The 26,082-nt window shown below is 50.5% G+C and overlaps 1 protein-coding gene across 3 annotated transcripts in view; it reads right to left on the reverse strand.

The window, feature by feature from the left end:
* MCC (MCC regulator of WNT signaling pathway) overlaps window positions 1–26,082 on the reverse strand; it is a 331,241-nt gene that overhangs the window by 24,530 nt on the left and 280,629 nt on the right. For all 3 annotated transcript variants that reach the window (XM_045566234.1, XM_045566236.1, XM_045566237.1), the window contains 5 exons: window positions 23,823–23,963; window positions 21,190–21,293; window positions 17,538–17,721; window positions 6,652–6,886; window positions 1,666–1,872 (listed from right to left, as the gene is read on the reverse strand). In XM_045566234.1, coding sequence (XP_045422190.1) covers window positions 1,666–1,872; window positions 6,652–6,886; window positions 17,538–17,721; window positions 21,190–21,293; window positions 23,823–23,963 — 871 coding nt within the window. The remainder of the gene's footprint in view (window positions 1–1,665; window positions 1,873–6,651; window positions 6,887–17,537; window positions 17,722–21,189; window positions 21,294–23,822; window positions 23,964–26,082) is intronic.

A 26,082-nucleotide genomic window follows, 5' to 3' on the forward strand; every position in this document is an offset into this window, starting at 1 on the left:
GGCAGGCTGTGAGTGCCAGATCCCAGCTGTCCACTGCGGACGGATGAAACGCAGCCACGGTCTCGGGCGGGCTGGCCCGGCTGGGAGCCATGGCCGTGTGCCCGCTTGCTCCTCAGCAGGTGGGGAGGGGAGGTGTAGCTGTGGCCATCTGGGAACCGTGCTGCTATTTAGGGAGTGACAGCTCACTGCCACACAGCACCAGCACTGCCCCTTCCTTCCCAGGTACACGGCTCTCAGAGACGCCCCTGCACTTGCGCCGTGAGAAGCCACTTAGTGAAGCAGCAAGTCAGCACACGCCCACGCGTCCTGGGTCTGACGCAGACTGGGCTCAAGAGAAACCTGCATTTATTAGAACAGAAAAATATGATGCGCAGAATGTCGAGTACCCTTAGACAGGGATTTAATTCTTCAGGGTCTACAGGTTTTTTTCCTTCCAATGCCATATTTAGAATAGTTCTGAGGTACAGGATAACGGAATGAACCTGGATTCCAAAAAAACCCAGAAAGACCTGGGGGGCTGACAGGAGTGTGAGCTGCAGAACTGTGTCACCAGACAGCCCACTCTCTGAGGGCGCAGGCTTCATGAGCCGAGCCTGCCGTCCTCCTCCTCTGCCTCCAGGCGGCTTCCCGCGCTTCCCCAGGGCGGCAGCAACGCAGAGGAGAGGAAGAGAGCCCATGAGTCACGTTTGGGCTACGTCCTGATTCTGCCACTTATTACTTGTGGGAACCCTCACTTCTTTGGAGCCTCATTTTTCTCATGTACGTGGGGATGACAATTCTCTCCTCAGAGGTGAGAGATGTAAGGGAGATAATGAACGTACTGGCCCCCCCTTCTCTGCAGCTTTGCTTTCTGTAGTTTGCTGCCCGTGGTCAGCCATGGTCCATAAATATTAAATGGAAAATTCCAGAAACAAAACAATTCATAAGTTTCAAATTGTGCGTGGTTTCTGAGTAGCATGACAAAATCTTGCACTGTCTCCCTCTGTCCAGCGTAGCCACACCGTCTACACTTCCCGTCCCTTTGTCACTCAGTGGCCGTCTTCGCTACCAGATCAACAGTTGCGGTATCGTAGTGCTGTGTTCAAATCATCTTTATTTTATGCAATGACGACCCCAAAGTGCAATAGCAAAGCTGACATATTGTTATAATGGCCTATTTTATTATTAATTATTGCTGTTAATTGCTTACTGTGCCTCACTTATAAACTTTATCATAAGTATATACGTACAGGAAATAAGAGGGAACATACAGGGTTCAGTATTATCTGTGGTTTCAGGCATCCACTGGGGGTCTTGGAGTGTACCCCCCATGGACGGGGGGGAGGCTCTGTACATATCAACAAACACGGGGCGCTGTGTGGAAGGGGTGTAGGAGGGGGAGCTGAGGCCTACATCAGACCACGAGGCAATCTCACAGATCACGCCTCTGATAGGACTGGGATATGTGAAAATGATTTAACTATTACATAAATTGAGAACTTTTTTTTTTTCTTAAATGTGGTGACACTCAAAATGTTACCTTCTTCTTAGACATCTAGGAATGACCTGCAGTTCCTATCCAAGTATAAGAAATGGAGGCAGCAGGGCAGTGAGGTGTGGCCAGAGGCCACCAGGCAGAAGTGAGGCCTGGGCCCGAGGGTGTCCCTGAGCCACTCCGGGTCCTACCTTGCTGGGTTTGTCTTTGCCGCCGCTGCTGGTGGAGCTGAGCGACCGCATCCGCTGCTCCTTCTGCTCCTCCACCTCGGACTTGAGGTGCTCGATGTGCACCAGGTAGGCCTGCTCCTGGGCCTCCCGCGTGCTCAGCTTCAGCTCCAGGGCCTTCTTCTCTTTCTCCAGCAGATAGAGCTGGGCCTTCAGCTCGGCCATCTCCTCCTACGGAGCAAAGGACACGGAGCGTGTGAGGCGCCCATGATCTGAGAGCAGGGCTGGCGGCCGCCAAGTGGGTGAGGAGAAAGGGGTCCCCGGCTGTAACCCACAGGCCCGTGGGAAGGTCATCACTTTGGTGCTAGGAGTAAGATGACTGGGAGGAGACATGGCAGCTGTCTCCACACATCTGAAGGACTGACGTGTGGACAAGGCCGTGTGCTTTGTCACTCTACAGACTAGAACCGAGACAAATGGGTAGAAGCTATAGGCAAGCGGGTTGTGGTTCAACATAAAAAAAAACCTTTGTAATAACTCGAACCCTCCGCACAGACACACTTGGCTTGCTGGAAACCAGTTAGCCATGCAGGGAAAGCTGGGTCTGACTCGATCCCTTCCAACTGCCATTTCAGTTTCCGATGGATGGCACCAAGCCACCCTGATTGCCCTGCAGCTGGGCCAGGCGCTGGGGACGCCCACAGCTGTATCACCCTCTACTCTCACCTTCGCTGAGGGCCCGAATGAAATCAATAGGAACAGAGTTCTTCACCAGTGACTCCTTGTCAGATAACCTCAGAAAGTATCTTAAAGAACTCAAATGAGAGCTGTCCGTGGAGAATAGGAAGTGAACCCAAAACAGGACAATGCTGTCCTGGCACCAGAAGCCAGATAATGATGGAAACCACCAGCCTTTACTGAGCATGTAACACGGTTGTAAGTGTTCACCTGAAGTAACTCACCTAATCCTCCCAACCTGAGGTATTCTGAGTATCTCCACCTACAGATGGGAAACTGAGGCACACAAAGGGAAATTCACCTGTCCATGGCTACCGGGTTAGTTGTGGAGCTGGAGTGTGAAAACAGGCCGTCTGGCTGAGAGCCCAGGCTTGTACGCACCAAGCTACGTTGCCCCTGCCCTTCAAGATGGGCCCATGCATGACTCCTGTCCTCTGTCAGGGTGAGTCCACTGCCACATGCCCACCGTGTCCAGTGTCCCCAGTGATCTCTATGATCCCCTCCTTGAAAGGGTTCCTCATAAAGCTGAGTCACTGTCCTGAGATGCACTCACCAATGTCACTGGTTCTGGCCACCCCCAAGGTGACCCTTCTCTGAGGGCACAGGCCACAGATCTGGTGTGCTTGCCTGGGTGCGTAGGCTCGGGGTAGCTGTTCTCACCCTCCAAGGTGGGGAAATAGCTGGAGGGCACCCACACAGGACTGTCACACTCAAGTCTAGAGGACATCAGTCAATGTGCTCAGTGTCTACTCAGAACCTACGAAACCTTTTTTCCCTGTAGCTCAGACATGAAAACCAGAATGAAATGTGTTTCCATACCCAGAAGGTTTCTCATCTTTTGCCATTAGAAGCAGGATTCTAAAGGTTCTGGCAACACTGAGCTAATGTGGACGGTCACTTCCAGAACAAACATAAATGCATGCTTCAAAGAAGGGAGGATAAATCCGTGGGTGCCAGAAATGGAGAGGGAACTCCACCAGAGGGGAATGGCAAGCCGGACAGAAGGCCGGCTCACAGGGGCATCAGGCCGGTCCCCAGGCCCTGAGCTCTGGGAGCTTAACGTCTATGCGACAGCAGGGCCTCGGCCTCGGTGAGCCAGGACTCTCAAGGCACTGCCAAGAATAAGAGACTGGAAAGCTTCCTTCCTGGAGATGTGGCAAGGAAACTTGTCATCGCTCAGGCTCTGGGTAGGAAAAGAAACAAAAATCTCTTTTGAGGAATCAGACCTCAAACTTGAGTCATGTGTAGGTGTGGTAGAGGAATCCCAAGCCAAGACTGTAACGCAAAGCAATTCTAAACCTCGGAAACCCAGGGGTCCCAGCAGGTCTCAACACTATAGCACCACTCTGAGGGGACATCTGCAACCCAGGATCCGCAGGACCTCGTGGGAAACAGTGTCCACAGAAGATGGGCCAGGACTTGCATTCTCGCCCCTGTGCCTGTACCACGGAAATGAAAATGAGCAGCACGCACGTGGAATCAGCAGATAGAGGAAGCGGAAATAACAATGTGAAAAACTAGCAAATTAAGATTTAAAACAATTAAACAAATAAAGGAATAGGAGTCATAGTGAAAGGAAAGGACATTTAAAAAAGAAGAGTGGATTTGGAAAGGAACCCATGAGATCACCTAGCAATGAAAACGTATTTCCTAAAGATCATGTAAAAGAAATGGGTACAGTCCAGAAACTGGGTTTCTCAGCAGCTGTATCCTAGAACAACAGGGCGCGATGCAGCGTGATCTGCTGGAGACCAGACGTGGTGTGGGCAAGCACACAGCCCCAGCGCCCAGGAGGGACCCGCAGGAAGAGGAGAGGACCCCCGTGTTCAGCGGGTGAGAAACTCGCAGAAGGGCACCGAGCCGGATGCCAGCGATGGCTGCCCTGGATCACGGCTATGCATTATTCTCCTCCCAGCTTTTCATACTTTCTACTCTTTTGGAAAATTTCTAAGATCAGTACACATTTTATCTTCAAGTGGCAAAGGGAATATTAGAGCTTTTTTTCCAACAAAAATGTCTTTCCTGGCTGGAATACCACTGAGTTGATCATGCTACACATCGGCCAGAATATAAAAAGGAAAACCTCAGTCTTTAGCCCAAGAAAACATGACGTTTGGAATAAATATCGGAAGGGCGGCCTCAGAGCTCATGCCACAGGGTGCAACGGGTCACAAAATCGTGACTTTCACGATTGGGGGGAAGTCACTGTGATCGTGGAGCGAAGGCCAGCTCGTGAGCAATGACAGGGGAAATCAGAGCCAAAGCAACGTGAGATGTCTCCGGAGAGAGAAGTCAGGGTCTGAGCTCAGTGGGTGGAGGAACATGAGCGAGTCTGGAAACGACCGGGCTGAGGGAAGGAGGTGAGATTCCTGCTTCTGTTGCCACTGCCTGGCATCTTCCCAGACTTCACCCAGACCCGAGCAGCCACCGAGGACAGGACGTGCTGAACAAGTCACCCCCGAGTGTGTTGGGATGGCTGTTGCTGACAGCGCCTCTCCACGTTGTAACCAGAGTTTTTCTCTGAGGACAGCACTGACCTCAACAGAGAAGACTGGTTAGGAGCCATTAACTCAGCACTGCCACAGCGCACTCTGGCCTGCGAGACTTGTCTCTGGTTCCTGCTTGTGACCCCCCCTCCTTCCCCCGGGAGCGCCTCCCTCACATTTCGACTCCTGGGAGCCAGAGGCGAGGCCGCATCCACGGCTGTGCAAGTCAGGCCTTTGCTCGCAGGAGAGCTGAATCCAGAAAGCAGGTTTGGGAATATGGCTTCCAGCCCCCGCTCTCCCACAGCAGCAGGGCCTGGCAGCAGAGCCCCGTGTTGACCCAGGACCTGCGAGAGCAGCTGCAGGCGAGTTCCCACCTCTGCTGTGGGTCTGCCGAGATGCAGGCTGCAGTGACACAGGTCCATGTTCCCCATGGGCTGTTATTCTGTTTCCACCCAAGCTGGGTGGGCTGCAGACAATTCTGACAGTAACTACACGGAGTTAGCACAGACTCCGCGGGCTGAGACACAGTTCTCCATAGACTGCCCTCACTTCGATGGCAGCCACGTGCCTGCAGTGGGACAAACACCAGGCCATTTGCACCTCTGCCTGCAAATCTGGGGGAACCCATGACCCTCTCAGGATCAATAATTCACTAGAACATCTTGTGGAACCAAGGAAAGCACTATGCTAACAATTAGTTTTATTATAACAAGTACACACAGGGCGAGGTCCAAGAGAATCCTGACCACAGATCTCCTTCCTGTGCCCTCTCCTCGTTGAGTCAGGCTGTTGGCACATCAACATGTTCACCAAGTGGGAAGCTTCTCCGAGTGTCAGAGTTTTTATTGGGGTCTCATTAAACGACCCGATGGATTAACCCATCGGTCACATGATGGACTCGAGCTCTGTCTCTCCTCCCCTTCCTGGGGGTCAGGTAGCTGAAGGTCCCAACCCTCCATCACAGCTGGGTCCTTCTGGTGACCAGCCCACATCCTGAAGCTGTCAAGGGGCCTGTCATGAGTCACCTCATCAGCATTACAAAACATTCCTATCATGCAGGAAATTCCAAGGGTTTCTGAAGCTCTGTGCCAGCAGCCAGGGACAAATACAACATAGTCACATAGTCATGATCACACCACAGCAGCCCTCTGAGAGCCAGCAGCGTGCGAAAGGCTGCAGCCTGGCACCACTGCCCAGAAACATGCAGAGTGTGTCCTGCTGAAGAGATGGCAGTTTCACCACTTCCCAATGACGGGTACTGGCTTTCCAAGAAAGCTACCCCTGCTCTGGAAATGCCAGCAGGTAACTCCACCAGCAGGTGAACAGCTCCAGATCCGATCAGGAAACGCTGACCTGATAGCCCTGCAAACCTTCACTGGAGGGCACTATGGCCCGAGTAGGCTCAAATTTATACCAAAGGGATCTGGGTATCAGGAAACCAGTGCGCTCAGCCAAATCCTGCAACTGGCCTCGCCTGTTCTCCCCCTGCCTGAGGTTAACATTAGCAGCAGCAACCGAGGGAGCACTTTCCAGCATTCTGAGATGGGGGTCATCTTAGGTGGACAGACTTACTCCATCCCGCAGAGGTCTGATCTGGCTTCTCTCAAAGGATGAGGTGTTCCAAAGCTGGGCTGGGACACCCCAGGAAATCCTCTAGCATTCCACTCACCACCCCAGGAACGTCCAGCCCAAATAACCCCAGACACACCGAAACCATCCCTGCCCGCAAACGAGGCTCTGGCTCCTCTATGGGGTGGAGGTGACGGAGATGACACCCCGCCCATACCTTCATGGCCATCAGCTCCTGCATCAGCACAGCGTTTTCGAGATCCAGCCGCTGGCTGTCCCCCCGGGGCTTGACGTCGTAGCTGAGGGGGTCGATGTGGATGCTCTCGAGCTCCAACATGGTCAGCTTGACGGCGGCCCTGTCGTTCTTGAGCTGCTGGATGTAATCCTTCAGCCGCTGCTCGTCCTCCTTGGTGAACTCCGTGTCGCAGCTACTGGCTGTGGAGCTGGTTGTGCTGAGAGGAAAAACAAGACCCACCACATTTGCAAGTTGTCACCGAAAGATCCTTCCTCCCCACTCTTCGGCACACGCCCCCTCCCCAGCGTGACTGAGGCGGCGTCCAACATAAGTTTTCTTCGTGGCTTAGGAAAACGATACCGCCTTTTAGGAAAGAACCAGGTATGAAGAATAATAGAAATGTTCACGCCCTTTGATTCAATGCTGTGGATCTCAGAAATGAATTTCTAAGGGAACCATTCCAGAGAAGCAAAACGATACACACCTACAAAGATGTTTCATGAAATATAATCTAAAATGCGGTTTAGTGAATTATCATCCATATCAAAAGGACGGAAATTATGTGGCTATTATAGTGATAAATTATGACAATGGCGAAGTTGTAAGTGAGGAAACAGAATGAAAAATAACACGTGTGTAATAAAAATCGGTGTACATGTGGTCAGGACTTAAAAAAGGGGTATGTTAAGTAAGCTGAAAAACAAAATACCTTTGCATGATCTATGGATGTGGGGGTTCATATCCCAGGCCGTGGCCGCAGTCCCCTGGGGGTCGGAGCTGGAAGGAGGGGCACTGGAGGGATGTTTTGCTCTACCTGTGTCGCTTGCATCTGGTACCATGAAAAACATGGATATGTGTGGCACGGCAAAGACGACTGTGAACGCGGGTGCCCCCAGGCCTCCATGGCACATTTTGAGCATAGCGTCCACCATGGGCACTCAGGCTGGGCCAAGGGGCCCTGGCAGCCTGTGCCAAATGGTGACTGGGCAGGGGCTGCCGGACTTGAGTACCAAGCCAGACGCCAGGCCTGTGGTGGCCCTGGAATGTTTTTAGAGGACCAACCCACCTCGAAAGGGTGAGCACCACTGGAAAACTGCGCCCAGGAGTGTCATGAGCCCAGAGGCTGAGAATAAGGCGCACTCCACCCAGCCAGTCCTCGGGGAGTCCGGGGCCCGTGGGGACCGACAGCAGCTTCTCTGCACTTGCACTGGGCCCGGCTGGACTCACGCCTCACGGGACTGTTTCGGAAGGGCGGCAGAAGAACAAGCAGGGGCCTACTGAATTCTCATCACAGAGGCCAGGTTGGCATTGTCCTCTCTGTTGTTACAGATTTGGAAAGTGAAGCTCAGAGACATTAGCTTGCTCAGTCATGCAGCTGCCAAGTGGCACCACAAGACTCAGGCCACAGCCCTCTCACCCCATAGCCTGTCCTCTTCCCAAGCCTCCTGCAGCTAGAAGCTATGCCAGGGGCAGGAGTGGTCTCCACAGGCTACTGGCTGCCTCGCACCCAGGCCTGACCCCCTCACCTCACACTGGGATGTGATACCGGGTCCAGGACCCCAACTCAGCAGATGTAGCCCCCTCCCCATATCCTGGGTATGAGCAAGGGTGACTCCACTCTTATACATGACACGTCATTGGGAAGACAAAGCTTCCAGGATGAGAAAGGGTGCAAGGTGACACTGGCTGGAGCTCTGCTGCTCAGCTGACCATCACGGCAGGAACTGGCCACCCCAGGGCTTGGGAGACCCCCTTCTACTAGGATGGGAAACTCCGGAGCACCAGAAGCCTGTGGGGCCACCCTCACTCCCTTTGTCCCATCAGGACAGGTGGAAAGTCACTTGGAGACAGAGTGAGGAAGTCAGCCCGAGCATCATACAACACCTCTTCAGGGGCTGGGTGGGTAACTGCGTGTCAGCTGGGCTAGGCTATCATGCCCAGTTGCTTGGCACAACAGACTAGATGCTGCTGTGATGGTATTTTTCAGATGTGATTAATGTTTAAAATCAGGAGACCGTAAGTAAAGATTAATCTCTTCCATGTGGGTGGACTTCATCTCATCAATCGAAGGCCTTAAAAGACCCAGATCCCCCAAGAAGGAAGAAATTCTGCCTCCAGACAGCCTCGGACTCAAGACTGCAACATCAACTCTTCCCTGGGTCTCTGCTGCAGATTTTGGACTTGCCGGCCACATAATCAAATGAGCCAATTCCTTAAAATAAATCACTGTGTGTGTATAGATATAGATATCTATATAGATAGATCCAGATCTCGCTCTGTGTATCTAGATATAGACATCTCTGTATAGATGTATCTCCTGCTGGTGTGCTTCTCTGCAGAGCCCTGACGGATACCACAGTGCTCCCTTGACCCATGACCTGAGCATCTTACACACTTTGTACATTCCCTGCTTCCTCATCTGTAAAAGGCAGTAACAGTACATGCTTCATAAAGTTGGGGTAAGGATTAAATGAGGTAAAATGTAAAACGTTTAGAACAGTGCCCAGCACAGAGTGACACTCAATCGCTGTCACTCATTTCAGAAATACTGCAATGCCTACTAGGGGCCCTAAAAATATCCCTGCCCTCACGGAACTCGTATTCTAACAGACAAGCAGGTGAAATACACAGCACATCACACAGTGAGAAGCATCATGGCGACAAATGAAGCAGGGAAGAGGCGTGGGGGGCACAGAGTGGGGTGGGGCTGCTATCAGAAACAGCTGCAGGGAAGGCCTGGTGATGCGGTGACATTAGGGTGGACCTGAGTTGGGGGCAGGGGGAAGGGAGCTCTGTGACCATCTGGAGGACGAGTGATCAGGCAGAGGAGACGGTCAGTGCACAGGCCCTGCGGTGGTGAGTGTAGCCAGCAGGAGGAGACACTGGCTGAAGCAGAACAGCCAGGGGAGAGGAAGAAAGAAAACCCGTCACAGAGAGCGTGGCAGGGCTGGGTGCCAGGTCCCCTCACTCTTTATGAGGGCGCTTTTTCTCTAGGATCAGGATGGCTCACCGGAGGGTTTGTCATGGGGAGTGGCACGATTTGCCTTATGCTGAACAGGATCCCTCCGGCCACCACGCTGAGGAGGGACCCAGGGAGGCTGGGACAGAGGCAGGTGGAGTGTGCAGGGGGTTATTGCAGCAATCCCGGGGGGGAGGTGGCGGCAGCCCGGAGCACGTGGGAGCAGAAGAGGTAGGGAGAAGGATAAAAATTATTAATCATCCCCATCGTCTCACGCTGTATTTTAAAAAGGATGGGAAGGGAGAAGCCACACCTTGCAGCTGGACCACTCCACGAGCTAACCCACACCGAAGCGCATGAAGCCCAAGGGAAGCACGAAGGAGCGAGCAGCTCCCGGGCGGAGGCACGGGGAGCCGGGGCGCGTGGGGAGGAGCTGCCCAACAGGAGGGCCGCATCCCAGGGAGGGTCCCTTCCTCGAGTTTCAGTAAAGGCCGCTCTGCAAACGGGCCTCCCTTTTAGTAGGACTGGGGGCTCACTGCCACAGATTGTCAACACTGATGTGGGGGGACAGACAGCTAATGACGAACGAGACACAAAATTAGAGCGAGCTCTAGTGGTGGCACTGTTCACAAGGCACCGGTCAGGGCCGAGCGCGGGAAGCGTCACAGGTGCGGTGTGTTTAGGCAGCGCCGTGCGGGGAACAGCAGCGCTCCTCCCCCAGTTGGCTGGGAGGCGGCTTCATTAAGGAAATCCTTCCCTGCCAGGCTGGGACTCAGGGCCTAAGGTAAGCTTACACCTCTAGACTTTCACTACAAATTATTTTTAAAAACGTCAAACACATAAAAAACAGAGAATAACCAATATCCATGTGCCCACTACCTGTGTGACATTTTGTCGTATTTTCTTCAGACTTTAGAAATAAAACATTTATGCTTGAAGCATCTTTTGTTGGCTTTCACTTAAAATAAAAATGGCAGAATTCAAAGAGCTCTAAAAGCTGCAGTTCTCTAGCTATCCTGCAGGAACTGAAGTGATAATATTCTGGCAGATTTCCATTTAGCAGGATGGGTCTACCCCAGCGGGTCTCCAAGAGGGGTCCCTGGGTGGCGGCATCGGCATCCCCTGGGAACGAGGCAGGAACGCACATTCCTGAGCCCCACCCTCGAGACCTACACAGTCAGGAGGTCTGGGAGTGGGGCCCAGCAATCTGCGTTTTAATACATCCTTTAGGTGATTCTGATGCACGTACGGGTTTGGGAACCACTGGTCTACCCCATAGGGTGAGTGGGCGTTTGCTTAGTGGCCTGTGGGACTCTCCCAAACCTCCTAGGTGGAGGCCACTGTGCTCCTGGGCTGTGTGGTGGCTGCCAGTGACTGTGAGCAGGTCCCTGACATCAGTCAGACCTGAATAAACGTTCTTCCTCTGCTGCTTCCTAACTTTATGGCCCCGAGTAAATTACCCAACCTTTCCGGGCTGCAGTAAATAGGAACACTAATTGTTCCTACCCCACCTGGTTGTGGAAAGGATATGACAGTCCTGAGGATGCAGGACCAGCTAGTGCTGGTGCTTTGGAGGGGAAGGAGGAGGGACAGGTGGCCACCTTTCCTGACAGCTGTGCCAACAGCCCTCCGGCACCCACGTCCAGACTCAGGGATCCCCTAGGGCCGGCAGCCATCTGCAGCTGTCTAGAAAACCTCCACGCAATGGAGGAGAAAAGAAGCCAGTGCTTGCATGGACTTGAGAAACCACCTAGAACCTTCCAGGAGAACATGAACGTGAATGGGCCAAGACTGACAGGCTCTGCCACCCTCTTGGGCCCAGAGCCTGTTTCCTGGCCGGATAGGGAAAGCTTTTGTTTCACCTTCCTTGCTGTAAGTATAGTTTTCAGAAAGGAAGAAAAGAAGAAGAAAGAACAAAAGATCTCAGTCCACAGACCTTACCCTGTTGGAAGCGCAGAGGTTTCAGATGCTTTTAGCCAGAGGAAAGTTTAATTTCCAGATAAGCCCCACAGCCCTTCCGGCTTCCCGCTCTTCCTTCCAAGACACCAGCAGGGAACAGATCGGGCGAGGTTAATTACAATTCTGCTTTCTGCTCTTACTGTTTCACCGTGGGGTATGATTATGACAGTGGTAAAAGGGGGGGAAGCCACTGGCCTTTTCTCCGGCCTCCCGCAGACAAAGGCGCTGGCAGCCCCCCGGGGCGGCTGCCGGTCTGGGTGAGGGTTAAGTCATCCATTAACTCTCCGGGCTTGGAATGCGGGATGATCTCAGCTGTCAAGGGGGAATCAATCACTCCCCGCGGCTGCATTTCTCCTCCTCCCCAGGCGGGAGGCCGCCCGTGTTCTGTGAGAGGGACCCGGGCAAGGCTGCAGTGGAGAAAAGCCTGGCTGCACGCGTGTGTCTCGCTCTGGCTTTCAGAGGAGCCAGGCCAGGACGCGTGGCTTTCTCCTTCCTTCCATGACGCTCTGCTGCAGCTCCCTCCAGCCGGCTCTCCCTGGCGTCATTCACAACTGCACAGGCAGCGCCCGGGGCTGCGGGAAGGCACAGCTGGCAGGCTCGGGAGGACCCACTGTGGGACCTGCTGTTCAAACGGCTATCCAGGTCACACACCCTCTCTTCCATCCCTCTCCACCATTCCCACCTCTGTCCTCAAGACACCTCCCCACCCGCTCATTAGAAGAAACTCATTTTCCTTCAGCTCCCTCAGCTTGCCTTGGCAGAAGGTTAGGAGGATATTTCTTTTGCCTCAAAAATCAGTAATGGAATTTTCCTAAAGTTTTTATTAACCCGTTACCTGGCCCCAGTTGAGAACTGATTTCCATCAAAGAGCAGCTCATTTTTAGAAGGAAAGTGCCATGAGGCTGAGCATGTGTCTTGTTGAACATTTGAAATTTGTTTGGAGGACAGGGTCAGTCCAGGTTGAGCCTTGTCAACTGCCTGTATCTTTTACTGTCATGTTGTGGGTACCCCTATCCCCTTTTTTGACCAATCGGTTTGTAGCAAAGGGCTAAAAACACTTAAACGCTAAACCTCTTAGGGTTTGTATACTCTTGAATGATTATAAGAATTTCTAGGAGGAGAAACTGAAGTGCGGTAAATTATCTAACAAATTGTCCTACAATTGTCTAACAAAATATGGATATGGGAAAATCTGCTGTCAGATAACTAAAGTCCTCAATAACTACCTAAATCCAGAAAGCTCCTAACAGCTTAGCTGACAGTGTTAGTCAAAATAAGAAATGGAAATATTTAGGAGATCAATTCTATTTATGTAGCCATTTTTAAAGGTGCCATCATAATGGTGTTGGAAACCGTGCACGTCTAAAACAAATACTAACCCGTTCCTAATTTGGTTACTGATAACACAGCCAGATAGACACCCTGTAGGCCTGACAGCTATACTGTTACTAACAGTCTCCTTGGCGTTAGAATAAACAGTGTAAATGATTTTAAACCACTAACAATTAAGAGGTACAAATGGATATATTGAGGGCATTTTTTGCCTACAGATTGGCCAAACTGAAAAAAACATTTATCACCCAGTATTAGCAAGGATGTGGAGGAAGAGGCCCTCTCACACCCTGGCTGTGGGAGAATAACCAGATTATGTGCGGAGGGCTGTTTGACATTTGAAACGTGAATAATTTTTGAGCCAGCCAATTCCACTTCTCAGAACCGGTCTCACAGAAACTGCACAAGAGGGGTGGGTATAAGGGCAAGGATAGTGGCTGCAGCAATGTAGCAAACTGGATAAAAATGTCTAACAAGAGGAAGCTGTTTAAATATATGGTGGTATTGCTGTCCAGTGGAAAACTATTCAACTATTGGAAAGAATGACACATATGGAAGAATGTACAAGAATATAACACTAAGAGGAAAATGCATGTTTCACAAAAGTCCGTGTAATAGCATCTTCATTAGGTTAAAAGTGAGATGTAGTCCTGTTTTTAAAGGTCCCATATTTTCATCTGCTAAGTACCTGCCTTCCAAGCTCTTCGGCTGGGGCCCACCCTTCTTCTCCATCCACGTGGCCCCAGTGGGAACTGCCATGGCACCATCCTGCTATCGCCACCAAGATGACCAGGGTAGGCGTCTGAGCCCAGCTGGGCAAGACATCCTTCCCCCAGGATTTTCTTACTTGTCACCAGAGAAACCAGTCAGCCGTGTGTATAAATGCAGGTGCTGTGCTGGTGCCACCTGGGCAGGGTGGCCTGCAGAAGGAAGGAGAACGAAGCCGCACGCAGGGGCCACACAGGCTGGACGTGGAGCCCAGCCTGGCTGTGCCCAGCAGCCTGGCTCTGCGGCTGCTCTAGTTTACTGCAGCCCTGCCCGGGCACGCAGCTCCTGTGTTGTGAGGCCAGGTAGCCTTCCTGCAAGACCCCTTTCCATTTGAGCCATTTGAGTATGTTTCTGTTCTTTGCAATCAGGCATCTTAACTAATAACAAGTGCAGTTAATTCTGTGGAAATATACTCCAAACTGTTCCCAGTGTCTTTGCCAGTGAGAATCCTGGCATAGAGAACTTTTGTGTCCTATGCATTTTGTAATGCTGGGATTTTCATTGCTTATGTTTACAACGAGCCTACAGTTCTTTTGAATTCAGGAAGTTGGGTCTTAAAGGAAAAAAAAAAAGTACTTCATGTCTCTACCTTATTCTCATAGAATCTAAAAGATAAGTGACAAGGACATTTGAGCAAGAGGGCTGGTCGCCTTGCTGTCATATTGAGGGATGTGTCTGGGCCGGTCTTTAGAGCTCAATAGCACGAATAAGCATTAATCCCAAGGACTCTGGATGGACCCTCCTGACTGTGACAATGGCCACACCTAGGCCAGCTCTCATTCTCGGAGGCTGGCGGATGGTGGTGGCAGACGCCTGTCCTAATTAGATGGCCGTGTCCGTCCCTTCACCCTTTCAATGGATATGATTCCACTTTCCTCAGCCTTTCTTTCTGCCCAGTGAAACTTTATCTTAATCCAGACTGGATTACAGGGTAGGGCTGGGCACCTCTGGGGCTCCGCTGCCCTCCTTTCCAATTTGGGGATGACGCCCCAGGTGAGTGGCCAGCCAGGTGGTGTCCCCGCCACCTGGAGGTGCAGAAGATCATGGTGAGGCTGCAATCCCCGTTCTCACAGGGCTCTCCTGGATACTCCCCTGACGTGGAGACAGAAAGGACTCAATTCCAGTCTCGGTGAGAGCAGACTTGCCCCGGCTTGTTCCTTTGTGGATAAAGACTGATGACTGCACTTCCACAGAACTAGCTGGAATTGTGACACTTGACACAAAGGATGGGCTTGATTAAGAATTCCTATTTCTGCTTTCCAATGGAAAAGACCAATGGACTCTTTAGTTTATTCCATTGGCCTCTTTGTCATGACCTGTTGACAAAGCTATCCAGGCAACCCAACCTAGTCACTCTGTCCACTGAGACAATTACACTTTCTAATGAGACCGTGGCTGTATTTTTCAAAAATGAAACAGCAACGTCCCTGGGCTCCTGCCAACAGTCGACCACGGGTTGGCTACCATCTTTATTCTCCTTGCTGGTTAACCACCCTCTGCTGCTCTTTTCTAGAACCATTAACCCTCTTGTTGTCAGGCGCTGCCTATGTGCTACCAGAAATGCCACTGGAGGCCTGGTACTCAGCATTCCTTTCCTGAGCCCTGGGGCACCAGCTGCCACTCTGATCAGAACTGTGTGTGCCAGCTGGTTCCAGGGAGAGGAAATGGCACAGGCTGGGCCACATACACCTCCAACTCACAAAGTTCCACCTCTTTCTCTGGTTTTATAAACTTGCCCTTGGGGAGTGTCTGAGCCAGGATGGCAAGATTTATTAATACAAATAAAATTACCGTAGTTACTATAATTATGAAAAGGGTCTGGTAGTCTGGGACTTTATTTTGAACCTGCGTTTTACATAAAATAGTCTAACTGTATCAGGTTCTAAGAATGTGAAGTGTCAGATGAATGCCCGGTGTGTGGTTCTCTTGTACTCACTCACTCTGAGCTGCTCTGATTTGGGCAGGAGGGTAATAGTGAATTTTAAGGAGAATTGAGTGAAATCAGAGCTAAAAACCTTTGTACTTTGACGGGAAGACCCATTTGAGACTGAAATTAGTTCAAGGACCATTCTCTAGTGAGGCTATATTTGAAAATAATGACTCTGTGTCCTGACTTTATCTTGACCTGCTTAAATATACTCCCAACATTAAATTTCTGTAAGAAAATGGTCTTGAAATCAAGGCTCACCTATAATTTAAAGTATTTCTAACAAATATTCAAAACTAGGATCTCCAATAATTAGACGGTGAGAAAACTGTCCTCATTTCTGATTCCAAATTTGCCTCTGATTCAAAATAAAACCACAAAATTATTTTTGGGGGTGGGGAGGGGCAAGCAAATAATCTGCAGCACAAGCCTCATACGCTACTGAAACACATTCGCCGTCACCCGAACTCTTACTCACTAATTCAACAGAACGGTATCACTGACAACATGAGAACTACATTTCTACACTAAATGAGCACAGAAATTATAGATTACACACATCTGGAGAAGTCATTCAGAAGAGCATCTGCTTTCTGTATTTAAAAAGAATCTAGTTTTAAGAAAAAAAATAAATTATAATCTGCGCTTCACTGAATAAGACAATTGTTGCTGGAGTCAAGAGGAAATAAGTCCCTTCTGTTTGTGGGCGCCAGGCCAAGTTATTGGGAATGTCCCCTCTCCCGGGACCCCTGGTCCAGCACAGGTAAATGGACGCACTGAGGCAGATGGCTGGGTCCTGCCCACGGGAGACAGAGAGGGGAACAGTAAATTGCTTTCAGACACCAAGAAGACATCAGTATTTCTCCTCTGGCTCGGTGACATTCACTCTATCCTTGTGTGGTTCTGGTCACTTGATCTGTGAGTAGACACTGCTTTGTAACGTCACGAGTTCCACTGTGGTATAGTGGGGAGAACAATACGCCTGGTGCTGAAGTCCTGGGTTTGAGTCTCGTACTGGGCATGTGGCCTTAGGCAGGTCACTTTCATAGCTCTTAGTTAAGGCATTCTCACCTGTGAAAATGAGGCAAGGTACTTTTCCTAATCTTTCATGATTTGGCAATCACCTCAGCATCGCTGACAAAGTAACTTCTAGACCGAGGACTGGCATATAAAGGGAGGGCATTCATGTTTTTAGGGCTTTAGTGGCAAGAAAGGAGAAGACGACCAGGGAAGGATTCACTCTGACTCCCATGCCCATGCGAGGACTCGAAGGCCTGAGCAGGTTACACTGAGAAAGGTCTTCGCTGCTCCCCTCCCCCTCCTTTTCCAGTACCCACTTCAGCGTCCTAGACGCACAGCGAACTGGACTCAGATTCATGACGAAGTGTTTGTAAGCAGGTGCTGTGAACGTGGCATCACTCTACAAGGCAAGGGAGATGGGAGCAGAGGCTCTTGCCTGAGAAGAGCCTGCAGGGGACACAGGCACAAGGGTGGGGTCGGGAACCAGGATGGGCTGGGCTGGGCCTTGGGTGCTGAGGGACCATTTGCGGCAAATGGTCTTGGCTACCCCAAATGCTTCCTGGAAGTCAAGAATTGTAAAGAAATGGAGAACAAAACACTATGGGAGAAAAGCACCAGACAGAAAGGTAGGTTTATGTTCCATCCCTACCACTTTCTAGAGCAAATCAACCCTTCGCTCTGGACTGCAGTTTCCATGCTGGTAAAACGAGAAGGCTGCTTCCTGGCTCTCCTGTTCTGATTCTCTTACACCGTTTTGGACGGAGCAGCCTGGAAGCCTGAAGTGCATTTTTGCCTTTACCCAAGCCACACAGTCCCCCAAGAGCTGGGTCACCGCACGCCAAGCACAATGAGCTGAGGACACGTGGGCGCACGCCCACCTCGGGCAGGAAGGCTGAGCGTTACCTGGTGTGGCTGTTGGAGGACAGGCTCTCCCAGGGCTGCACGCTGCAGCCGGCCACAGCAAAGGCGCCCCCGCAGCTGCCGTCCAGCTTCATGAGCAGGGCCTTGGCGGCGTTCTCGGCTGTCTTCCGGCAGTCGTGAGCTCGCTTGAGCATCTGAGTGATGTTTTCGTCCCCTGACTGGTCTCCTACGTGGCAGAGAAGCCAATGGATTAATCAACTCCGGTCTGGGCAAGGCAAGCCTGGAGTGACTTTGCATGACCAACCCTCAGTTACCCAGGGCAGAGGTGGCATGGTGTGGGGAACTAGCAGTGGCCGGCGGACGAGGACATCTGCATTCTGGGCCCGGCTCTGTCACTTAGAAGCTGGACGTGGGAAGGCATGTCTCTGCTCTGGACTCCAGCATCCTCATGGACACACGAAGGGCTTGGCCAATGTGCTTGCCAGGATCTGTTCCCAGCTCTAACATGCTATGATTTTCTGTTAAATAATTTTCCAGGCTCCTGGCTTCTCCTCCCACTTAGTCACAAGTCTACCGTTTGGCCATTCTTCCGTGCATTGCTGCTTCTTCGTAAATGAGGGCAGGGAGAAATCGAGACAAAACGGTCTACTATCTCCAGCTTTGGCTACAGCTTTGGAGTAGGTGGCAAGAAAGACAAAACTAATGGTTCAGATGAGGACTTGAGAATCATTCTGTATTTTCTGTACTGATGCTACCCTGACCCTTCCCCTATCCCGGTAACGGTGGCAAACTCAAATGCCTCCAGCAGCCAGGTGACGGGGCTGGAGCAGGAAGTCAGGATGTGGCAGGCACCAGCACAGAGCCAGGCAGGGAAGTCCCTGCCCAAGATGTTCATATTCTTGTTGTGTTTTAAAAAAACGTGCTGGAAAAGGCAAAACTATGGAGATACTAAAAAAATCAGCGGTTGCCAGGGGTGGGGGAGGAATCAACAGGCAGAGTACAGAAGATTTTTAGGGCAGTGGAACTATTCTGTATGATGCTCTAGTGGTGGATGCATGTCCTTACGTGCCTGTTCAAACCTCTGGAACGTCACCACCAAGAGTGAGCCCTGACGTAAACCGTGGGCTCTGGGTGATGACGAGGTGTCAGTGCAGGCTCATCAGTTGTAATTAATGTACCACCCTGGTGGGAGACGTGCATGTGTGGGGACAGGGGGTATCTGGGAAATCTCTGTACCTTCCTCTCAAATTTGCTGTGAGCCTAAAACTGCTCTATAAAAATTAAAATCTTAAGAAAAAAAAAGAAACAAAAATTTTGCTGGCCAACCAAGTCACCAGTTTGCTACCTGAACAGCACAGATCCAAGCTCTTCCAAATATTTTCAAATGAAATCTTATGTCAAAGCAAACAAAATGTTTTGCTAACATACACGAATGGTACACTTAGAACTGAGTGAAGTGGGCAGGGGTCGGGGGGCCACTGCTGAGGCCCAAAGACACTCCCCTCCAGCTTCCCAGGGCACAGTTCGAAGACCACTGGCCGAAAGCAACCAGAGTAACGTAACGAATGCCCGTGAAGGTGACAAGAAATAACAGAAAAAATCGTAATAGCTGACACTGTGGGTAAAATCACAACCTAGTTCTTGCTTTGCTGTGCAACAACCATACAACATGTTAGGGAGAGCAACAGGCCAACTGCTGTAGTCAGCAAAACGGAACAGTGAGGTTTTAAGGGGAGCTGCTAAAAATTAAGCCAGCCCTCAGCACCGTGGGGAGCGGGCAGGAGATGGGGTGGGGCATGTCAAGCAAGAATCCCTAGACCCCCCTCCGGCCACCTCTCCAACAACCTCATGCTTCTCTTCTTTCCACAAATAAGACGTTTTACAAACGACTCCCCAGCCGACTGCATTTGAATTCTGTTCTGACGTTGGCACAACATTACTGAATGGCTCGTCTCATAAATGCATACATGAGCCACCCAGCATTAGGTAAATACAAAGCATTTCATTATTGATTTTAAATATTTTAAATGAGACTTATTTAAGCCCTTTCCGCTCCTACACCAAGTAGCCGCACTGAGAAGGTACAAGCCTAATAAAAGGTACCTTTTGAGGACAAAACAGGTTAAGATGTTTCTCTGATACAAACTGGAAATAAGATGATTGATTTTTCCCCTTTTAATTGATTATTTTCCCTAATACATTAATTAAAAAAACCTGACAGCAGGCCAAGATCATTTTAGGCTCTGTTTCATATGAGGAATAAAGTTTTATGGTTCAGTTAAAGGACGCTGAAAAATGAGGTTTCTAATGGAAATGCTGGCAGAGTTTCTATTTCTGGGCTGGGATGGTAATACTATTAAGGGAAAAGAAAAAAAACAATAAGAGGGAGGCGCGGAGGAAGGCCAACCGTACACACGCAGGCTTGCTCCCTTGCTGGGTAACGTGGGTATGAAGCAGGAAATGAACACTTCCCTTCCCTCAGCCTTCAGATTCCTGCGCATGTCAAAGCCGAAGGGGGACACACGTGCCAGGGTGCAGGGCAGAGCTCTCCCCCAGGCAAGGGAGGCGCTGGTGAGGAGGACAGGACAGTGTGTTCGGAAGGTGCCTGCATGGTGACCTTCTTTGTAGGTCTTGGTCACCCCGGAAGGACAAGCCCTAGTGGAAGCTCACAGCTGAAAGCCAGTCTGTGATGACAGCCTGGTCACCACGGAGGGGACAGCCGACCTGCCCACACCACCACCTCTGGCTCTGGGCTGACCCAGGCACCTCTGCTTTCAGCTGACTTGCCGTTGCTGCAGCAAAGCAGCTGCTGCTGTAAGGCGCAGGCCAGGGCAGTCTCTGGGGCGCAGTTCCGCACCGAGAGGCGGCAGCCTTGCTCTTATCTCTCTTTCAAGCTCTATTTTTTTTTTTTTTTTGCAACACAGAGGAACCTTGATTCAAGCACTGTTTCTACCGCAGTCCTCCTCACGTCGCTGCAGGGCTCAGAGCCACAAGCACTGGTCGAGTGTCAGCATGGTGTGCTCTCTAGTACGCCATGACTACCTCCTTTTCGGTGAGATGTGCCTTCCTCTCACTCAAAACTGTGGCATAGGAGTGAGGAGGGCAGTGTGGCTCTGGGGGTACAGGTTGGGCCAGCAGGACCCGTGAGCCCTGGAGGGTGGTGGGGAGGTGAGGTGGGTGGGCCAGAGCTCACGGGGTGAGCGCTCTGTGCCGCTGACAAGAGCAGGTGTGCAACTACTACTACTGTATTCACAGGCCTGGGAGGAGGCGGGGAACCCATGCTGCCAGACTACTCAGAGAAATGCACCTGGAGACGCACAGCCAATGCAGCATCAAGGCAGGGCCACGTGGGCAGCAGAGGCCCCGGACACCAGCCTGGCAGGTGGCTGCGGCCAAGCGGTCCCCTCGCATCACTGACGTGGGCCCCGCTCCACGTGGCCCTACGTCAGCCCAGGAAAATGCACTTCCTAAATGTGCCTGTTTGTTTTAACTCGTCGGTAGTTCTGTTTCGACTCCAGTTCTCGCTGCATTCAACACAATTTACCCACTCAGCCACGAGGAAAAACGAGAAACACGTTTGACGACTGAATTTCACGTTGTCGGGAGACGATTCCATGCCAGCAGCTGAGACGGGGGTGGTGGGGCAGAAGAGGCAGGGGGCGAGATGGGGAAGAGGGACCCGGGGAACACTTACCGGGGGAGGACCCCACGCCGGCCGCTCGGAACTGCCCCAGGATGAGGCTCTGCTCGCTCTCGGCCAGCGCCAGCAGGAGCTCGTAGGCCTCGATGCACTGCTCGCTGCAACACAAGCACGCGCCTCAGCTCGGGCGGGGGGCGGCCCGGGGGCGGCCCGGCCTCGCCGTCCACACCGGCAAGGCAACCACCCGCGAGTGTTCCCCGGACAAGGCCAGTGGCTTGTTCTTTTGTGTTGGCCTCTTTTTTTTCTGTATACTCATTGAATAGTGGATGGCCTTTTAAATTATAAAACCTTAAGCTAGGTTCTAGAAAAAAACAAGAGAAGCAATGAAGGTGGGAGATGCAGGTGTGGGGTCCTGGTGACCAGCTAGACGGGAAATGTGGTACGTCTGTGGTAGCCAGCCTCCCCCCAGAGTCCCACACCCTGGCGTCCACACTGTGCCAGGCTTGGTCCGTGTGACTAACAGAACACGGCAGATGTGACAGCAGGTGACTTCCAAAATTAGGCTATTAAAAGAACACCACGACTTCTGTCTTGGTCACTCTCTCTTACTTCACTTTCTCCCAGCTCATCCTCTCCAAAGCAGGCCAGCTGTCACGTCTTGGAGACTCTCAAGAGTCCTACAGAGAGGCCCACAGAGAGGTGCACGGCTTCCCGCCAACAGCCGGGAAAGAACTGGGGCCTCCAGCCAACAGCCACACGAGTGAGCAGATCCTCCAGCCCTGTTAAGGTTTCAGATGATGCAGCCTGAGCTGACAGCTTGACCAGAACCACCCAGCTCAGCCGCTCCCCGATTCCTGGCCCTCGGGACTGTGATGTAATATATCATTAGTTATACAATAATGGGTAACTATTATAACACCCAAAAGGAGGCAATATGGACCTAGACCAGCACTATTCAATACAGCAGCCACTAGCTACGTGTGGCTATTTAAGTTATACAAATTTTAATTTAAATAAAATGAACAATGCAGTCCCTCCATTGCATGTTCACGTGTAATACGTCACACGTTCAATGGCCACACGTGGCTAGTGGCTGCCGTGCTGGGCAGCACAGGGAGAGGACGGTTCCATCACCACAGAAAGCTATATTACATACTTGTGAAACCTGTCTCACGAAACACTCTTAGCCTCACAGAAGCTCTGACAAGAGTTTGAGTGTGGGCTTCTAAGAGGAAGAACTGCAGTCTCTCTTCTTTGTGTTCATGATCCATTGGGCAAATGAGGCAGAAGATCAAAGAACAGCCCCTGGCCAATGCCTGAGACCCACACGGACCCAGGGCCACACGGGAGGTAGAACATGCGCATGACACCTGTGTGGTCCCAGACCTGATGCCCACAGTAGCAAAATTCCCTCCGCAAGCCGATAACTGGGCAGCTCCTCCAAGTTGAGCAGGGGAAATGCTGCTTTAGTCAACAGAGCATCTGTTTTTGATTGTCTTTACTTTCATCATCCTTTGCTAAGAGTTAAAGGAAAAAACAGGGCCAAATCACTTGCTCTAGGTGCCGCCAGCTCCTCCTTTCACGGGCAGCCCATATTGCAGGTTGGAGATGCTAGGACATTTCTTTATCTGTGAGGATGTGCTAATGCGGAGAAAGACCTTTCTGATCAAAGGCAGACTACGGGCAGAGAACACAGTTATCACGGCTGGATGATCTGCTTGCTTTGGTGTGTCTGTAAACTAGCGTGACTGCTCTCTGGCTCAGGTCGCGTGTTTTGGTTTGATTGTTTATAGGATAAACAATGTTTCTTAAAACAATATTGAACTTTTTAGAGGAAGCTAAGAGTAAGATATAGTCAAGTACTATGAGACCTTGGCAAATACGCTTAAGTGGTTACGCTAATTAAATAAACCTATGAAGACAATAATAAAGCATAGTCTTGCAGCTTTAAACAAGCAGTAATTTAAAAACAGATAAGTTCCAAAGCTGATGAGGCAGCAAAAAAGCAGTACATTCAAATTACCATGTGCTCACCGATGAATGAATTGTAGTCGTTTAAACTGGCTTGTTTTTATGGAAAAAAGTCGGTAATATGCCTAAAGAGCCAGGAAAATATTCATATCCTTTGACCTATAATTCCTGCTTCAGGGATTTTATCCCAAGGAAATGTTTAATAAAAGTGAGTATCTTATCTGTATTAAATTATTCACCATAGAATTATTTTCAGTATCAAAAGTTTGCCAAAGTCTGAATGTCTGTTAGAGAAATGACTAAATAAATAACAATATGTAAACTTGAAGCAGGGGTTATGGCCATTCGAAATAAATGGAGAATATTAAAAACTATGCCAAATTAAAGAAATAGAACACATTAGATTTACAGCAATGTAAAATATATATGAATAAAGATCAGAAAGAACAAATGAATATGTAAAACAAAAACTGATCTTTTGAGTGATATTACGTAAATGAAATAATATTTAAGTTGAATATACCAGTAAAACATACCTGTTGACTAATACCGTATTCATCCCATAGTATCCACCCCTATAAATACTTTGCTGATCCAACCCCTCAGTCATCCCTTCTAAAAGCCTGTTTCCTACTTTTACGCAGAAGGTTACTCTGCATTCATTTGTAACTTCACGTGGCGACAAAGTCCTACTGTGTCCTGTGGCTGTTCCCCACCTGTACTGCAAGGCCAGCCTCAGCGCTGTGGCGTTGGATTCGTATTTCCCCACCAGCATGCTCATCCTCTCGGCGTTGCTTTTACATTCCTCCAGGGTTATGGTCAGGAGGTCATTTTGGGATTTGAGATGTTCAATCCGGCTAAAAAGGAAGAAAAATCACTTTCATGCTAGGGTTCTATTTCATTTGCCAATATTTCGGTTGTCACATTTATATTCAAGCCAGAAAAGCATGTGGCGAGGAAATGGAGGTGCAGAAAGGTTAAGTACCTTGCCCTGGATTTGAACCAGGCAGTCTGACCCCAGGTTCTGTACTCTCAACCACACACTACAGAGCAGAAGCAAAGGATGAATCAGTGAGTGCGATGCTTTGAAACCTCATGTTGACATCTGGTCCACCGTGGTGGAGGTGGGGCCGAAGGGGAGGTGTCGGGGTTGTGGGAGGCAGATCTCTCAGGAACAGATCAACGCCCTCCCTCAGGGGCGAGTTCTAACCCTATGAGCTGGTTGTTGAACTGGCACCTCCGGCTCTCTTGCCATGTGATCTCTGCACACGCAGGCTCCCCCTGCCTCCTACCATGACCACTCACTCCACGGGTATGCTTCTCAGTGAGCTATGACGACTGCACTCTAGCCTGGGAGACAGAGCAAAACTCTCTCTCAAAAAAAAAAAAAAAAAACTTTTTGGAACTGCCCCCACTCGTTTACACTTTTCAACTTGCTCCACAGCTCACTACAGCCTCCAACTCCTGGGCTCAAGCAATCCTCCTGCCTCAGCTTCCCGAGTAGCTGGGACTACAGGTGTGCTTCACCAAGCCCAGATAATTTTTTTTTCTTAATTTTGTATAGAGACAGAGGCCTCGCTCTGTTGCTCAGACTGGTCTCAAACTCCTGGCCTCAGCGATCCTCCCACCTCAGCCTCTCAAGTTGCTGGGACTGCAGGTGTGAGCCACCGCACCCAGCGTAGATGAAGCTCTTACACAAATCATCCTGTGGCCAAACGTCCCATGGCTGTACTCCTGCCTTCTTGAAATGCTCCCCTCACTTAGGCCATGATGGTATCCTTTGCTGGATGCCCATTCTATTTAAAGTCAGTAGGGCCTGGCTTTCCCACAGGGCTCAGTCCTGGGTCCCCTCCACTGTCAACACTCCTACCCCAGGGGTAATTTCATCCAGTCCCACGACTTCAGTAGGCACTTAGGGTGTGATGGCTCCCACATTTCTCTAGCCCAGACCTTTCTTCTGAGGGCCAGGCTCACATATCCAGCTCCTTCCTGCCATTTCCCTTTGGGTGTCACAGTGCCATCCCCAATTAACATTCCAAAACGGGACTCTAGATTGTCCCCAAACCTTGCCTTCCCCTGTCTTCTCCATCTCAGTAACTGCCACCACCATCTACCCAACACTACGTGCCAGACCCCCAAGAGTCTTCTTGGAGATCATCCCTTCCTCTCACATCCAGATCTCCCCCAGCTGCAGTCTCCACTGCTCCCAGCACCGTGTGTGTCCTGAGCTGCAGCTGCCCAGCCTGCTGCCATGACCTTTCTCTCTGCTTCCACTGTCGCCTTCCCCTTCTTCACACCCACCTGAGCTTGCAGCATGTAAATCAAATCTAGTTCTTCCCATGTTTTAAACCCTCTAAAAACTTCCAATTACACTTAGAGTAAAATTTGTCCATGGCCTCAAAATCCACATCTGGGCTACTCGGCCACCTCATCTCAACCAGCTTCTCCTTCCACTCACTCCCTCTTAGCTCCACTGGCCTTTGGACCATTCCTCCTTCGTGCCAGCCTCTGTCCAGCCGCACGACTGTTACACTGGCCCATAAGGACCTTAGTCTGTCATACAGCTGCTCCTTTTTCCTTTAACATCTCAGTGTAAACCTCCCCTTTTCAGACACCTTCCCCGACTACCATTCGAAATGAGCCCTCCCTGTGATTCTGCCTGTGTCCTCTTTATTGCCTTCTTGGACCTTTCTTATAATCTTATTTGCTTGTTTGTTTTCTCTACCTTCCCTAACAGAATATAAGCTCCATGAGAGCAGGGGCTTTGTCTGTTTTACTTTGCTTGGCATGCCAAATAGCCTAGCCCCCAGCAGATGCTTAAAACCGATTTGTCACATGAGGAAATACACTTGTGAGCACATAAGACACTTCTCCCGTGCCCCTAGCAATCATGAAGTTAAAGGCTGACATATTTTGAGGGTAACGGGGCTCTAACTTTGAGATGGGTGGTTAAATGACAGATATCAGGATACCCTG

The sequence above is a fragment of the Lemur catta genome, chromosome 12 (assembly GCF_020740605.2).
Source record: "Lemur catta isolate mLemCat1 chromosome 12, mLemCat1.pri, whole genome shotgun sequence".
NCBI lineage: Eukaryota > Metazoa > Chordata > Mammalia > Primates > Lemuridae > Lemur > Lemur catta.